The sequence below is a fragment of the Trachurus trachurus genome (assembly GCF_905171665.1).
Source record: "Trachurus trachurus genome assembly, chromosome: 18".
NCBI lineage: Eukaryota > Metazoa > Chordata > Actinopteri > Carangiformes > Carangidae > Trachurus > Trachurus trachurus.
Window position 1 is genome coordinate 26,655,307 of NC_139909.1, and position 16,674 is coordinate 26,671,980.

Sequence of the window (16,674 nt, forward strand, 5' to 3'; positions counted from 1 at the left end):
TGGAGTGTTTCAGGACTATTATATCTGCAGTGGCTGGCCCGGACCCCCGCACAAGGTTACAAAACGTGTTTTGGTGTCGTTTTGGTTTAAAAGGGGAGGGGGGGGGGTCAGCAATCAAAGCTCCTGGACTCCCACATGGCATTGTCCTGATGGAAAGGGAGGACATGGAGCGTTCTGCCATTAAAGCCCTGCAGTCATGCAAAAAAGCCCAGCGCAGTGGGGCACTGATTACTTTCCTCAGTGGAACTTTTAATAATGCGATACTTCACAGCGGGTGTGATAAGAGAGTGAGTGTTCACTTTACTTTGTGCTTTTAAGTTGGACGTTAAAGTCTTGACATGCAAGTTTCCCCCCGTCTGGACTCTTGAGTGAGTCAGCTGGTAAATATGTCTGAATCAGATCATCCAGTGAAGAGCAGCTTCTCACGAGGCCTCAGAGGGAAAGCAGAGCTCTAAACAGAGGGACGGTGGTGCCGAGTCGACCACACACTCATCCTCCCTGTGAAGCAGGAGAACCAGGGATTATTCCACAGCTCCGCCTCCTGATGGATGGATTGGCAGGAATGAAACACACACTTTTGCAGTGTGTCTCAAACTCATGGTTCACTGTTAAAAGGGATTATTACATTTAAAGGGATAGTTCAACATTTTGGCAAATTCGCATATTGCCATAATCCCTATAGCCATAGCAGTAGGTTCATTACCTTTAATTATCAGTGCATGTTGTTTTGAGATCAGCGGGGCAGAGACGTGAGCTGCTCAGAGAACACAATGGAGGTGAACGGTACAGGTCCCCTGTCCCTCATCACATTTATCAAATACACAATTGAACAACTCCAAAACGCTCTCGTTTGTTGTTGTGACCTGCACATTCACCACGCTATGAAATAATCATGTATAATTATCTAACATATTACCACACATGAAGGAAATACTTTCTTGAGTAGCTGCACTTTTGAAATCACTCCACCCAGAAGCCATGTCTGGAATGTAGTTCCGGCTATGTATTTGCCTCGAAAATAACTAAGTAATGTTACATGATTATCTCGTAGCGTGGTGAATGTGCAGGTCACAACTTCTCCACAAGAGCATTTTGGAGTTGTTGGATTGTGTATTTGATGAGTTTTGAAGGTCAGGGGACCTGTACTGTTCACCTCCATTGTGTTCACTGAACAGCTCACGTCTCTGCCCCGCAGATCTCAGAAGATCATGCACCGATAATTAAAGGTAATGAACCTACTGCTATGTCTATAGGGATTATTGCAATAGGCGAATTTGCCAAAATGTTGGACTATCCCTTTAAACTTGAACATGTTGATGTTCTTGCAGCGACACTGTTGCATCATCACAATGTGAGTTATTTGTCTCCTGGCAGCAGACTTTGTTTACCTAATAAAGGCCTGGCCTGACAGCAGAGCTGATTCCAGGTCAGCAGCACTGTATCTGAGCCTCTTGATTGTCTCTGAGAGTTTTGTAATGTGTGGGTGTGATGTCAGCGGTGCCATCTTAATATCTCACTCTGAATTTAGAAACAGAAAACACTTCTATAGACTTCCTCTTCACATCTCTGTTTGTCTCCTCTGTCCCTTTGAACGTTATCTCATCTCCGTTCTCGACAGAGGCACAACAAGATGTTTAGCTTTCTGTTTTGCCGTGTTGGTCAGGGTTCTGTACGAGGGCAAGGAGCGTCTGATCCAGGGCTGCGAGGTCATCCAGGCCACGCCGTACGGCCGCTGCGCCAACGTCAACAACAGCTCGGCCACCTCGCAGCGCATCTTCATCACCTTCCGCCGAGCGCCGCCCGTCCAGCCCCAGAACTCCCTGGCGGTGACGGACATCTGCGTCATCGTCACCAGCAAGGGCGAAATCCCACCGCACACCTTCTGTAAAGTGGACAAGAACCTCAACTGTGGCATGGTACGTCTTGCTTTTTATTCCCTCGCCGACGCTTTAGCATCATCGCTCCCGAGATAACAAATGTGTGACGTGTCTACGCAACCTTTTTGAACCTTTCAGTGGGGCTCCAGTGTGTTTCTGTGCTACAAGAAATCAGTATCTGCGTCCAACTCCATCAGTTTCAAAGCTGGTGAGTAAAAGTCACTTGATTATATGTCATCACATCTTCAGCCGTCATCTGTCATCTGTTCCCTCTGAGCAGGGTTTGCTCTTTTGTTCATTGGCTCCTTTTTATCATTGTTACTTTATGACTTACCTTTTATTTTATCATTATCATTTATCATTTCATATCATTATTAGTGCCTCATTTATCAGCCTTTAGCTCTGCTTCCTTTCAGATTTATTGGCTCTCCTCCTCTAATTATCCATAGTTGCAGATAAGAGCACAAACACCAGTGAATATACCTGTAAACTACTTCATGGCCCTCTATGTAAAACATGCTTTCACGTTAGCCTGATTTTATTGTTATTGCAAATTTGACATTTGTGAAAAAGACACAAGATAAAAGTGAACACACTGGTCTTTAAAGGTCATTGTGTGTGTGTATAGGAAATACGCAGCGAGTAGAATAATTAATAGTGTGTGCAGTTTGCAGAGCGGTGTTGCAGAGGGACAGGAAGAGAAATACATACGTGATAAAACACTTACTAGAATTATGAAAAGGCACATCACAATTTGCCGGAATTGGCTTCGACACATGGTATTTGATGACATCACGTGACATTGTTATTGTTATCGATCAGCAACAGGTTGTTGCTCAAGGGAAGTAACACAAATAGACTAAACAACTCCTTTGTACCCCGGACCATCAAACTGGTATGTTCCACAGTGGGTGGAAGGGGAGGAGGGGCTAGAGGAGGAGTAATGTCTACTGCCTGATCACATCCCATACAACACTACATCAAGATTCACTTTTTTTTTTAATTTTATTTATTATCTGGTCATTTAAGTAATAAGTCACTTAGGACAATGCAACTACTGCAACCTTCGTACATTTTTAACCTTTTTATATGTTATTTGCACTCTTTAGTTTTTTTGCTGGACCATATTGATATTGATATTTGACATTTGGCACTATTTTCTTAAAAAAAAAATTAGATTTGTGTTTGTTTTTTTATTTTCCCTTTTTTGTGAGTATTCCTCTTTCCCTTTCATCTTTTAATGCATGGCGCTGCAATTGGAACCAAAATTTCCTGAAGGGATTTCCCCAAGGGATCAATAAAGTCTTTATCCATCCATCCATCCATCCATCCATCCATCCATCCATCCATCCATCCATCCATCCATCCATCCATCCATCCATCCATCCATCCATCCATCCATCCATCCATCCATCCATCCATCCATCCATCCATCCATCCATCCATCCATCCATATATTGTTTCTACAATTATGCAGCCTAGTTAAAAGACACAGTACCTGAATTTCCCTCATGGGCTTGAATAAAGTATTTTTCTATCCTATTCGATCCTACAGTGATATAGAAATATGCTATAACATTGTAGTTGGAAGTAGTACAGCTGCCATTAGCGTCAACTATGTTTTGGTCTCATCTCAGGCAGGCGGCACCGTCACTGATCAGGCTGTAGATCTTAATAGTGTTCCTCAGCTGACATTTCATCACTGCCGTGTGGCATTTTCACTGACTGAAGGCTTTCTTAACAACTTGACCTTTGGAATAATTCATTGTGCAACACACATATAATCAGTGCTCATATAAACATGTGGACACATACCCATGCAGACACACACACACACACACACACACACACACACACACACACACACACACACACACACACACACACACACACACACACACACACACACACACACACACACACTAGCTTTATCTTCTCTTGTCGGCCTTTTTCCTGTGAAGCGACTGTTTATTCATCTCAGACAACAGCACTTCCTGCCACGCCTGTTATTGGTGTGTCAGCAGGCTTGTTTGGGTATGTGCAGCATGTTCATGTAAGAATGTCAGTTGTCAGAACTGCATCTCATCAAACAACTCACACTGAGAAGCAGAACAGCTATTCCTCAAAATGAAACCTCACCAATGACTGTGTTTCATCTGAACTGGAAAATACTGATGTCCCTTTGCTTGGAGTTTCCTTTGAATCAATCCTGTATTTTCTTTGATACTGTGTCATTGCTACATCAGCATAATGTGAGTTGGCATCCACGTTCTCCCTCTCTCTCTCCAGGTCTAATCTTTCGTTACCCGGAGGAGGACTATGAGTCGTTCCCTCTGTCCGAGTCTGTCCCTCTGTTTTGTCTGCCTATGGGTGCCAAGATCGAGTGCTGGGCACCAAACACACGCGACCCCCTGCCTGTCTTCTCCACGTTCGTCTTAACCATCTCCTCTGGTGAAAAGGTGAGGCACGGCTGTCAGAGATAAAAATATTACCAATGAATTCAGCAGAGAATTAAGATTGCTCCTCGATTTAAAGGGATAGTAGCATTTTTTTTAAAGTGGGGTTGTATGATCTACAAATAGCCCCTAAGTACTTTAATTGCAGTAGAAGACTCTCTGCACTCCTCCCGTTAGCAACGCCAGCCCATAGCCCTGCCCAGAGATTTACAACATACAGTGTTGTGAACAGACCCAAAGAAACGGCATATTTTCGCGGCCTAAAAGAGGTTTTACCCGAAAAGAAATACACAGTTCCATTGTTCGCTATAATATAATTTTTTCCAGCCCTTCAAAGGAAAAATGCAGTTTTTATTTGGACCTAACCAACTCACGTATCCCTCCGCCCAGGGTTAGCGCCCGCCTATCAGTAGTTGGTTAGGTCCAAATAAAAACTGCGTTTTTCCTGCACTTTGAGGGGCTGGAAAAAATTTTATTATAGCAAACAATGGAACTGTGTATTCTTTTTTCAGGTAAAACCTCTTTAGGCCGTGAAAATAGGCCGTTTCTTTGGGTCTGTTCACAACACTGTATGTTGTAAATCTCTGGGCAGGGCTATGGGCTGGTGTTGCTAACGGGAGGAGTGCAGAGAGTCTTCTACTGCAATTAAAGTACTTAGGGGCTATTTGTAGATCATACAACCCCACTTTAAAAAAATGCTACTATCCCTTTAACTGATTGAAGTCTTCGCAAGATTTCTACCATGACTTGGAAACCAGAATAATCCTGGGGTTTGTCCTCTGGTTGCAGGTGTATGGATCAGCCATCCAGTTCTATGAGCCATATTCAGTGGATTTGCTGAGCGAGAAGCAGAAGATCCAGCTGGGCCTGCTCACCACGGTGGAGAAGAAGATGATCCCCAATCGTCCCGTAAACACCAACAAATGCATCTGTCTGCTCTCGCGCTGGCCCTTCTTCGAGTCCTTCCGCAAGTTCCTGATGTTCCTCTACAAGCTCTCTGTCTCAGGCCCACACCCACTGCCTATTGAAAAGTAAGAGCCTCTTCACCACTGTTGTTTATTTGGCTGCCGTGGACGCTTGGAAATGATTCAGACATCTTCTACACCAGATTTAATCAGCTGTGTTTGTGTATTTTTCTCAACAGGCACATCTCACACTTTATGCACAACGTGTCATTTCCTTCCCCTCAAAGGCCCAGAATCTTGGTCCAGGTGAAAAATCCCCAACCTCCCCTTCCTCATCTCATTTCTTTTAATCACAAATCAGAAATATACTTTTGCTTTTGTTTTCATATTTTCCTCACTGTCGACTTTCTCTTTCAGCTCTCAGCACATGACACCCTGATCCTCTCCCAGCCCGTGTGCACACCGCTACCCCTCAGGTACAGAGAGTGCCCGCATCGCTTAACAATTTCTCTACAAATGACAATGTTCTGTTACTTTGCTCAAAGTCCTCGTGCGGACGTGGATTCTTTTCACTTGGACAGTTTTGTTTCCATTCGGGATAAACGTAGCTCTTGTCCTTCACCTCATGTTCTGTATCAGTAAGGAGAGTTGAAGAAAAACACTCAAGGGTAGTTCCAGAAGAAAAAAGAAGAAGCAAAACTCATTCGTTTTTTTTTTTTTCGCCCATTACACTGAAAACAACCTTGGCCATGACTATTATTGAATTTTTTTCAACTTGCATGATTTAAAAATGTGGTCAGGCATCCACTCTCTTTGACTCACCTTTTTGTGGCTCTGAAGGCTGCCTCATCTAACACTGAAAACTGCCCACAAAAACCTAATTGATATTCAGCTTAATGTGACCAACTGCTGCTGCCTATGCAACTGCAATTTCCAGTTGTTAATGAGGATAGCGCATGAAAAATGAAGTTGATTTCCAGCCGTAACGGTTAAAGCTTTCATGATGGTCGCACTATGTTCTGGAAACGCCTCAAACAATGTGACAACATTTGCACAAACACAAGAAAACTGCCTCGACTAGTGGAAACAGTGGATCAAATAGACTCTTGGCAACCACGAGCAAATAACACTTAATGGGATATTGTCCTAACAATATTAAAATCTGCTGTGCATCCTTAGAAATGACTGTCAAATTGAATCAGTGCCACACACAGTCTCAGAGGAGATTTTCCATTGTAAGCACAGTGTTTTTCCTTTTGGGATCTTTATTAGCTGCCATTGTTTAGATGAGTTTTAAGTTACGTGTCCCAGTGTTTCTGTCTTGTTCTTGTCTCTTATATAACTCTAGTCTCACTCTAGCTACATGCCCTAGTTTTAAAGCCTTAACTCCATCTAGTCACCCTCCTTCCTCCTATCTTCTTCCCATCCTGAGTTCATTATCTCATCTGTCTCGTCTGTGTTCTCCCTCCCTGTCAGTGGGGCAGACTACGGCACCCTCCTGATGAACCTGGGCTCAGAGAACTGCGCCACGCTGCTGCACTTTGTCCTTCTGGAGAATAAGATCCTGCTGCACTCGCTCCGACCCGCCGTGCTCACTGGAGTGGCCGAGGCTGTGGTGGCTGTGAGTAGACCGGCTCCACTGTCCAAGCTTCACATAGTCGTGCAGAAAGACCTTCAGTGACGTCTACTGATTTCCATCTGCTTTAAGTTATCGGTTAAATTCAATTTACTTTTGGACCAAGTCTGTAGTTCAGGAGAAGTTTGAAATATTCTAAACATTAAAATACACGCCATGTGGAATTACAAAATTATTTTCAAAATGTACAATGAACCCCACAGCCTCTACACCGTTACAATATGTGATGCCAGCAGCTTTTGGTGCCTTATGTACTTCAGAAACAATTTCACTGATATACTGTATCTTTTCATTGCCAACTTTTAAAGCAGATATCAGCTTCACGGCCGTTTCGGCTAATGCTGCGTTCAAGGCAGGCTTTTGAAACCGTAAGTTACAGCTTCAAGTCACAACTACGACTTGGTAGCGTTCCAGGTAACCCGTAGCTCGTGTTTTTACCATCCTGTTGTCTGTGAAAGTTCCCTATAACGGCCACTCGTAACTTCCGACCCGTGAACTCGTACCAGATCGAACTGGTATGACTTCACAGGAAGGAAAAACACAAAGTACGAGTTTCTTTGAACGCACCATGAGTTAGCAGCCCCCGCCCTTGTCAGGCATCAATTGGTCCTCGTGCTACGTCACCACATTCACGCGCATCCCTTGGCTGCACACACAGCCCTTCATGCCGTTCTCTCTCCTCATTGGATAACACTTGTATCCCACAAGGAAAATTTTCTCCTCGGGTTACAGCAGAGCAGAGTGACGGAGAGACTCGTGTTTAGGCTGAAATACTTCATGTAAGTGATTGCTGACGGAAAATAGGACTATTTAGGACTTATATTAACAAAAACATTCCACTGATATCTGCTTTAAGGTGAGGAACACAGAACCAACACCATAAAAGCACACATAATTATCACAAGTTCATTTTTTTTTATTATTATTATTATTATTTTTATTTATATCACACACATATACACATACACAAACAAAGACACACACTCACATGCATACATACCGAAATTCATACTACAATACTCAAAGTAATAATAAAGATAATGCTGATAGTGATATGAAAAAAGCAAAAAAACAAGTGAATACTAATAATAGATAGATAGATAGATAGATAGATAGATAGATAGATAGATAGATAGATAGATAGATAGATAGATAGATAGATAGATAGATAGATAGATAATAGTTGTAGGAAATGCTAAGTGATAAATACAAAAAAACAAACAAGAATCACAAGTTCATTTTTGTTTGGATAAACCAGTTCTTAAACAGAAATAGTAATACCACATCATCTGCATACATAAACATAAACAAGCATAAACTTTAATGTTGAGAAAGCCAAAAAGACGGCCTGATCATTACACACACACACACACACACACACACACACACACACACACACACACACACACACACACACACACACACACACACACACACACACACACACACACACACACAGCCATCATTTGGATTTCGTCCATTTCTTCAGGCATTTCATCATAAATCACTATCATGCCCTCAGTGAATCATCAACAGCTCATATTTTCCCATGCAGACAAAATATGCTTCTGACATAGTTTTAACATTAAGAACTTAACACTGATATAAACCGTCAGCTGCCACCGTAGAGCAACAGCGTCATGAGCGCTACAGAGTTCCTTTGGAAAATTTTTGTATCTATCTTTTTGTATCTTTTTTTATATACTATATATATCGCAAGAAACACAAAAATGGCGTTGCAAACAAAAATAATTCTCTGAAAAATGTGGATATAAATCCTCTGTAACAGTCACCAGATGAGTCATTATCCTGAGAGAATAAGGCACTCTGTTGGGTTACACCAGATTCTGCATTGAGTGTAAATATTAGTAATGACACCCTGTCTATCATTACAGTACACAGTTATATCTCACTCTATAATCACAGTCGCTCTATAATCATTATCTCAAAGCTAAAACCCGTTGTCATCATTCAATCACACAACATCAACGGTTAGGGTTAATTATAGGTCATAATATGTAGGTACTGTACTGGACCCGCCTGACTTTCTCCCTGTTGCAGATTCTCCAGCTCCATGAACACAAAATTGTCAATTATGTCTCTACAAATACTCCGGATGTCACAATCCCCCAAAATCCCCTGAGGCATTTGGACCTGAGGCATTTTGGACCGTTACATTAACAGTTCAGCTGACAATATCGAAGAAGGTTACGTAACTGAGATCGTTGCCCAAGTTTAATTCTGTAGACGGTCTTTTTAAGTTCAGAGTAGTAATCAGAACTCATGTACCTCTTGGAACCATTTTGGATGTTTGTTTTTCTGTTTTGACTCGATGTGTGATGTAAAACCCCTCACCACTGTCTGTCTGTCTGTCCTCTCCCTCTCGTCTCTCCTCAGATGATCTTTCCCTTCCAGTGGCAGTGTCCCTACATCCCACTGTGCCCACTCTCTCTAGCGGGCGTCCTCAACGCTCCGTGTCCGTTCATAGTGGGTGTGGACTCCCGCTACTTTGACCTTTACGACCCCCCACCAGATGTTGTCTGTGTGGATCTGGACACCAACACTATCTACCTGTATGCTGTGCCTCGTCACTAAAACCCATCTCACCACCCGCCTTGTACAGTATAAATATATGATTATGCGCCACAGCTGAATAAGTCGGTTGCGTTGTGTGTTGCAGGTCGGACGAGAAGAGACACAACAACTGGAAGAATCTCCCAAAGAAGCCCTGCAAGAGCCTCATCAACTCACTGAGCAACTTGCACCACCAGCTGGCCACTGGTATGAACAGCAGCTCCTGTTTAAAGTGGACAAAATAACAGGAACACTTTTATAACATAATCCAGCTAAAAACAGCAACATTTTCATGTGTGTAATATAGAGTAAAGTCTTTATCAAAGTCAAAAATACCTGGTCATTATAAGCTTGTCAATACCAGGGCCTTTGTATTGGTTTATATTGTTTTGCAAAGTCTGCATGATATATTGTTCAGCACCTGTTGTTGTCTATGAAGCCCTGAAACTGAAATGTAGTCAAAGGTCAGACAAGTATAATTATACAACTTAACAGGTCGATAGATCATATTGGTTTATTAATAACAGTGACCTTTATTTATTTATTTATTTATTCATTATGCACTTTTCAAAATAAGCTTACAAATTATAATCAGGTAAAGTAAGATAAAATTCAAATTCAAATTCAAATACCCTTTATTGTCATTGCAACAAACAAAGTGCAACGAGATTTGTGGTGCCACATCCATTCCAGGGCCAAAAAGGACTAAAATGGACATCCTCAACGACACACATGCATGCTGACACAGGACAAAAATAAATAACTCATCCAGTTATTAAAAATCAGTATTATAGATAGAACCTGTAAGAATAAATAGATATTGCAGATATCTATTTATAGTATATAGTCTAAAAGCACAAGGTCTTAAAAGACAATACAGATAAGTTATGTACTGAAACGTTGAGATGCTTTTCATTTATTTTCGGACTCAGGGTCCATAGCAAGAGATAACACAACAACAGACACACAATGAAAGAGAATAGAGCTAAAACATAAAGATAGTTTTACATCATTGATATTAAAAATAGAATGACTATAAAGTTAAAAAGAGACAACTGTACCAGTGTCTCCAGAACAGAGATTGATACCTGATGGAGCTACAGTTGATGTGGATCAAACTGTTTATTATCTGGTTTTCTGAGGCATCAAGCCGACACATAAATCTATACATCAGGTTTCTGAGTCCAGCTTTAAAGGTATTGACACGTGCATTTACAAACATTTCACTCGCACTCAGCCATCAAGGTCTTTTAAGTAGGATTCTTAATGCATCATTATACGCAACCTGTGATTTTTTAATGCTTGCTTTCTTGTAGTTAACCCACAGGTATGCGGTGTACAGTGGTGTACAGTACACCTATAATTAAGTGCACATCTCTTCTCTATGTTAGACATAAAAGTTGCGTGGAAAATAAATGTGTGCATTGCAAAGACTAAAAACAGAGAAATTGACCTGAGCAACAGAATCAGAAGGAAGAGTAGATTATAGAAAAATGTTATCATTTCATTATGTAATCAGTAATATTTCAAACTAACCAACAACTGTTTACGCTTTGTCACTCAAACAAACACGTGAAAATACCCTTCATTTCATTTGTGTTTCAGTTTCAGTGCGTCAGTCGTCGCAGGAAGGCTCAGCGGTGGACATGACCCCCATCGAGGCCGACTTCACCTGGCACAAGAAGAAGACGGCCCTGGAGATGGAGATCCAGGAGGCTTTCCTGCGCTTCATGGCCTCCATCCTGAAGGGCTACCGCTCCTACCTCAAACCCATCACGCAGGCGCCGTCTGAAAAGGCCACAGCTGCAGACTCCCTCTACGACCTGCAAGGTGAACCTGAAACACAGTTCTTTTATGAAAACAAAAGTCAAAAGGATAACGTGAGAGAGAGACCCTCTAGATGAAGTATTGATTCTGTTCACGAGGCAGCCTGCTGCTTTAGAACCTGGATTTGTTGATGGCTTCCTGGCTTTGTATCTTATGCATAATTTACAGCCTTTATTCACCTAATGTTTAATTTTATTGACATCTCTATTTAAAGGAGGGTCTCAGCTATTACTCAGCTTAAGTGTGTTAGAGATCAATCACCTTTCCCATGGGCTGTAATAAGAGATTAAGATAAGAGAGACTAATGCTTGTTGCTGGGAAACTGGTCTTTTACAAACCAATTTTAGACATGCCGTGAAGGAAAAGGCTTTTAACTCGCATATCTGAACACTTTTCAAAAATGGCTGCACGTTGATTTGATTGACTGAGGTCACACAGGGATGGTAAACGCACAGGAGAAGAGTCGGATGCATATTTTGTGTATTTCTTTTTGTTTTAAGTGAATACAGAAAGACTGGCTTCCTTGATAACAACAGACCTGCCTTTTCCTTCCTACAGGGTTTCTCAAAAGCAGAGACAGAGCCCACCAGAAGTTTTACTCCCAGCTCACCAAGACCCAGATTTTCATCCGCTTCATCGAGGAGTGCACCTTCGTTAGCGACAAGGACACCGGTTTGGCCTTTTTTGACGATTGCGTGGAAAAGGTGATTAACCAAACGGCAGCGTCGGCCTGGCTTCGCGTATCTACACGTCGACCGCTGGCTTCTTGTTGTTTTGTGTTTCCTCTTCCTCTGGAGGGTTTTCTTTCCATAAACAAGTCTTTTGTTTCATGTTGTTTTATTGGCAAAATAACATTTGTCTGCTGGGAGACTAAGGAAGCCAAAATTTCCTCTGATTCATTCTTTTCCCTTTGCTCCATTTCCTCTTTTTGCAGCTTTTTCCCTCTGATAAAATCACCGACAAGGGCACCAAGGTAATCGCTTCCACTGTGATCAGATTTCCTCGCGCCTTGCTTCTTTTCTGTTTGTGTCTAACATTAAAGGGTAAATAAATTGACCATTTTCTCCCTTCGATAAACGCGTTCACAGAGGGGCTCGAACACTTCCTGCTTTTCTTCTGTCCTTGAAAATCCTAACTACAATCAAACAAGCATGTTTAACTTCCTAGTTAGAAAAGAATAACGGAGTGCGATAGCTTGTAGATGTTTACTTTCTGCCATCGGAGATAGCGTGTGCTGTTTTCAGTGAGGCTAATGCTGTGGATGTGATCCTCACTGCAGGTTGAGGGAGAGTCATCTGAGGACACCAGACTGCTGGAGCTGGATGAGTCTCAAAAGAGTGAGCACACCGTGTTTGTCATGCCCCCCGAACCTCCGGCTGACGGATCCGAACCGGCTATCCGATACACGTAAGTCCTTTTTTTTTTTTTAAACTGCAGGTTGTTAAAACTTCAGTGAAAATTGATGTATTTGAATATTTTCCCATCGATTTTTCACCGTCTCTCTCCTCCTCCAGCTATAAAGGCTTCCCCAGATTGCAGACGGATCTGTTTGACCGTCCAAGAGTGTTACGACCAGCACTCAGCAGCAGAGCAGCGGGGGCCAGTTTGTCCAGCAGCCCTGCACTGCTGGCAAAGAGGACAAAGCAGGTGTGTGCATCCTCACACAGTCAGACACTCTGTTCCTGTGTTAATTTTGTCAGCTATCTTTCAATTTATTTTTAGTCTTAGTCTTGTGTCAAATGCCTGTCAATCTTTTTTTAGTCTTTGAAAGCAGATTGACTGTAATGTTAATCAAAATTAATCTAGTCAAACCAATAGATTCATTTTAGTCTTTTTCTCACTCATTTCACAAGATTTATGTCATTATTACCTGATGAAGTAGCTCCACATGTTGCCAAAGATCCCAGCAAGCTTTATCTTTTTAAGCAGGTAATATACATATCGACCCAGATGCAGCTGCAACATCTCAAATAAGGAATAATAAGTTTTATCTTCTATTGTTCAGTGTGTTTCAGGCAGGAATACATTTATTGAAACACGGGTTAACACGTGAAATGTGAAATGTGTATTGATTGGCAGCACATTTTACCAGAGAAGTTCTGTTTGTACTCGCCGCATTTAGCACAGACAGCACCAGTGTGTGTGTGTGTGTGTGTGTGTGTGTGTGCGCTCCTCACTCAGACACACACACACACAGACACCTGGCAGCAGAGAAAAGAATTGACGTGCATCCAGTGAAGGCACTTTTTGGATTGTAATTTAAAAGTCTGTGATGAAAAAATAAAGAAACATTTTATTAAGTTTTTATTTAATTAAGTAGATTTCATCTCGTCTTTTTTCGTCAACAAAAAATGCGTGTTCATTTCGTCACTGTCCGTGATTAAGGGCATTGATTTCGTCTCGTTTTCATCATGAAAAAACCCCCATCGTTAACAAATATATTTCGTCTAGTCTCATCTGACGAAATGAACACTACTCTGTTCCTGGCGCTACTCATCCTCCGCCCGCAGCGTCTTGTGCGTCTGCTTTGTTAAAGAAACGCCTCACGTGTTGTGTCTCCTCTATCCAACAGGAGATTAAGTTGGCCTACAAGATGGCAAAGCGTTTCTACTCCAACCCTCCGCTGTGGGCCCGCTGTCTGTTCAGTCACTGCTACAGCATGTGGTTCATCTGCCTGCCGGCGGCCGTGCGGCTGGCCAAGTCCAAGAGCCGCGCCATGCAGCAGGCGTACAACGTCCTCCTGAAGATGAGGACCACTGAGGTGGAGGTGCTGGACGAGGTACCGTCAAAAAACCATGTGACATTTTGGTTTATAATGACTCAAATCTTCATAGTTTAATCTAGAGGCTTCATTGTGTGATAATACTTTTTGTTATTTATTCGAAACATTATTCATAACAAGTATCCTACAGCTCTTTTTAATCAGATTGGTTAGAATGCTGATGTTCACCACTATAGTACCAGAGCTTCAACTCAAGGTCTACTTGCATTACCACGACCAAGAACTAATTCAATGAAAAGCACTGTTGTATATAGAGGCATTTCGTTATGGAATACTCTTCATTTAAATATTAGGACTATTCCCAATAAAAAAGCATTTAAGAAACATGTAAAGTCACTTTTTAGACTTAAGAGTTAATCTTTAATGTTATCATTTTGAGAACTTTCTTTTTCTTTCCCTTTTTCCTTTCTTTTTATTGTTACTGGATTTGTGTGTTGTTAATTTATTTTATTTTGAGAACTATCTTTTCTTTTCCTTTTTCCTTTCTTTTTATGGTAACTGGATCTGTGTGTTATTATTTTATTTTGAACTTTTGGCAGGAAGACTAACCTGGCGTTTGTGCGTTGGCTAATGGGGATCCTCAATAAACAATAAACAATACTTTTTGTTAAATTTTCTAATCCACGCATTAAGGTTCATGTCTCCTTGTCTCTGGCTGTAGGTGTGTTACAGAGTGGTGATGCAGCTCTGTGGTGTGTGGGGTCTTCCTGTCATGGCTGTACGGGTCTTGGTTGAGATGAAGAAAGCCGGAGTACACCCCAACGCCATCACATATGGATATTACAACAAGGTCATATATCACATGACATTCTTATATTATACCATACAATCTAAAGCCACAATAGAAATTAAAAGAAGCTGACCTCCTGTGTCCTCATCCTCCACAGGCCGTCTTAGAGAGCCCGTGGCCAAGCAGAAACCGCAGCGGCCTTTTCATGTGGACCAAGCTTCGCAATGTGCTTCGAGGAGTGGCCCAGTTCAAGCAAGCTCTAGACCGCACGACTTCCGAGAAGGGACTTGCACCCAGCACCACAGGTGGAAATTGAATATCTACCATATGATCAATATTTTCTTAGCATTTCTCCATTTTTCACACCCATTTTCTGTCCGTGTTCTCCTGTAGCCGCATCAATAGGAGGATCAACCGCCTCAGACGCCGACCGCTTGAGTCACGGAAGCGCCGATAGCTCCAACGAGGTCAACGGTGAGGAACGGAACCTGTTTGCACACAGCCACAGCATGGAGGACACAACGGACAACCACTGTAGTACAGGTAAACCACTCCCTGGAGCTGCCACACAGCTTTGGACATGGCTGAAATGTTTCATACTGTCACTAACAGTCTCAATAGAGCTCAGTATGATGTAAACACATTCCCAAGTTTAAGTCATAGTTATCTAAACCAGTCAGTATGGGGAAAAGGAAAAGACAAAATGATTGAAGTTAGACCCAGGCTGTGAAAAATCTCCTTTAATAATATGCTCTTCGAATTCCAGTTCTACCTGAGTGCAGCATAGTAATGTGATTCTGTGCTTCACAGGGCGCCAATCGGATCAAGGCTACGGCTCCAAGGATGAATTACACCAGGAGCTGACGGAGCATTCAAACACAGCTGTGCTCTCTGCTGAGAAGAGGAGCGCTGCTAAAGCACAGCGCAATGGTGAGAGAAGCGTCCTCTTTTCTCATGTGCTTTATGTACTGTATGTATGCACGTTGATGCTGATGTGTTATTTATTTTATTTTATTTTTTTCGCACGAACATATTTAAAATAATAAAATAAACAATTATTATGATTGGGATGTGCGAACAGGTATGAAACCCGAGAGGGCTTATATGAAAACCTCACCCATGAAGACAATAAAAGACCACTTTTGTTACAAACAAAGGCAAAAAAATAAGAAACAATTCAATGATAACAAGAATGAGTAGGAGAAAGAAGCAATCAATGAATAATGTAAAACAATAAAGATACATGCTGAGCAGAGTAGGCTAAGACAATAAATAAACATAGAATAGAATAGAAAATACTTTATTAATCCATAGGAGGGAAATTCAGATCATCCAGCAGCTTACATAACAATGATATGATATAAATGATTTAAAATGATATAACCTAACAAAAGGCATAACTTAACTATAGATGGCTTATTGTCTTATGTTCAATGGTACATAGTTTGGCTGAGAACCTTTTTAAATGATGTTAAATAGATATAGATATTATTTTTTTCAGATAGTCAGGTAGCTGATTCCAGAGACGGGGACCGTGATAACGTATTGCAAATTGCCCAAGAGCGGATCTAAAGAAGGCAGTGTGGAGATTGGTAGAGTTTCATGTCGAGTAGCTGTGGACTTGGTTGTTAGACACAATTCTGTGTTGACTGTGTTTTAACCCAGGAGGCGACATCGCTGGCTCGGTGGACAGCGCAGTAGCAGTGGCAGAACCCCCCAGTCCTGTCGATGTGATCTCACCTGTCCCCAGTATTGTGAAGCTGTCCACAGGAAGCTTTGATGGTGAAACAGGTGAGGAGGAGGACTTCAGTTTAAAAAAATAGCTCCATGATGAATGGATTCTTTTGTTTTTCATTTTCACTATTCACCTCTGACTTTCACTGCTGC

At 41.8% G+C, this 16,674-nt stretch overlaps 1 protein-coding gene across 1 annotated transcript in view; it reads left to right on the forward strand.

Moving 5' to 3' along the window:
- The window catches only part of dennd4c (DENN/MADD domain containing 4C), a 41,790-nt gene that overhangs the window by 17,076 nt on the left and 8,040 nt on the right, over nt 1–16,674 (forward strand). Inside the window, exons 3-22 of the mRNA XM_083992766.1 lie at nt 1,664–1,916; nt 2,016–2,085; nt 4,167–4,336; nt 5,123–5,364; nt 5,478–5,544; nt 5,656–5,714; nt 6,715–6,859; nt 9,272–9,447; nt 9,555–9,655; nt 11,054–11,278; nt 11,834–11,979; nt 12,210–12,248; nt 12,555–12,682; nt 12,790–12,922; nt 13,848–14,054; nt 14,719–14,847; nt 14,945–15,092; nt 15,181–15,330; nt 15,598–15,717; nt 16,453–16,578. Of these exons, the coding sequence (XP_083848892.1) occupies nt 1,664–1,916; nt 2,016–2,085; nt 4,167–4,336; nt 5,123–5,364; nt 5,478–5,544; nt 5,656–5,714; nt 6,715–6,859; nt 9,272–9,447; nt 9,555–9,655; nt 11,054–11,278; nt 11,834–11,979; nt 12,210–12,248; nt 12,555–12,682; nt 12,790–12,922; nt 13,848–14,054; nt 14,719–14,847; nt 14,945–15,092; nt 15,181–15,330; nt 15,598–15,717; nt 16,453–16,578 (2,834 nt within the window). The remainder of the gene's footprint in view (nt 1–1,663; nt 1,917–2,015; nt 2,086–4,166; nt 4,337–5,122; nt 5,365–5,477; nt 5,545–5,655; nt 5,715–6,714; nt 6,860–9,271; nt 9,448–9,554; nt 9,656–11,053; nt 11,279–11,833; nt 11,980–12,209; nt 12,249–12,554; nt 12,683–12,789; nt 12,923–13,847; nt 14,055–14,718; nt 14,848–14,944; nt 15,093–15,180; nt 15,331–15,597; nt 15,718–16,452; nt 16,579–16,674) is intronic.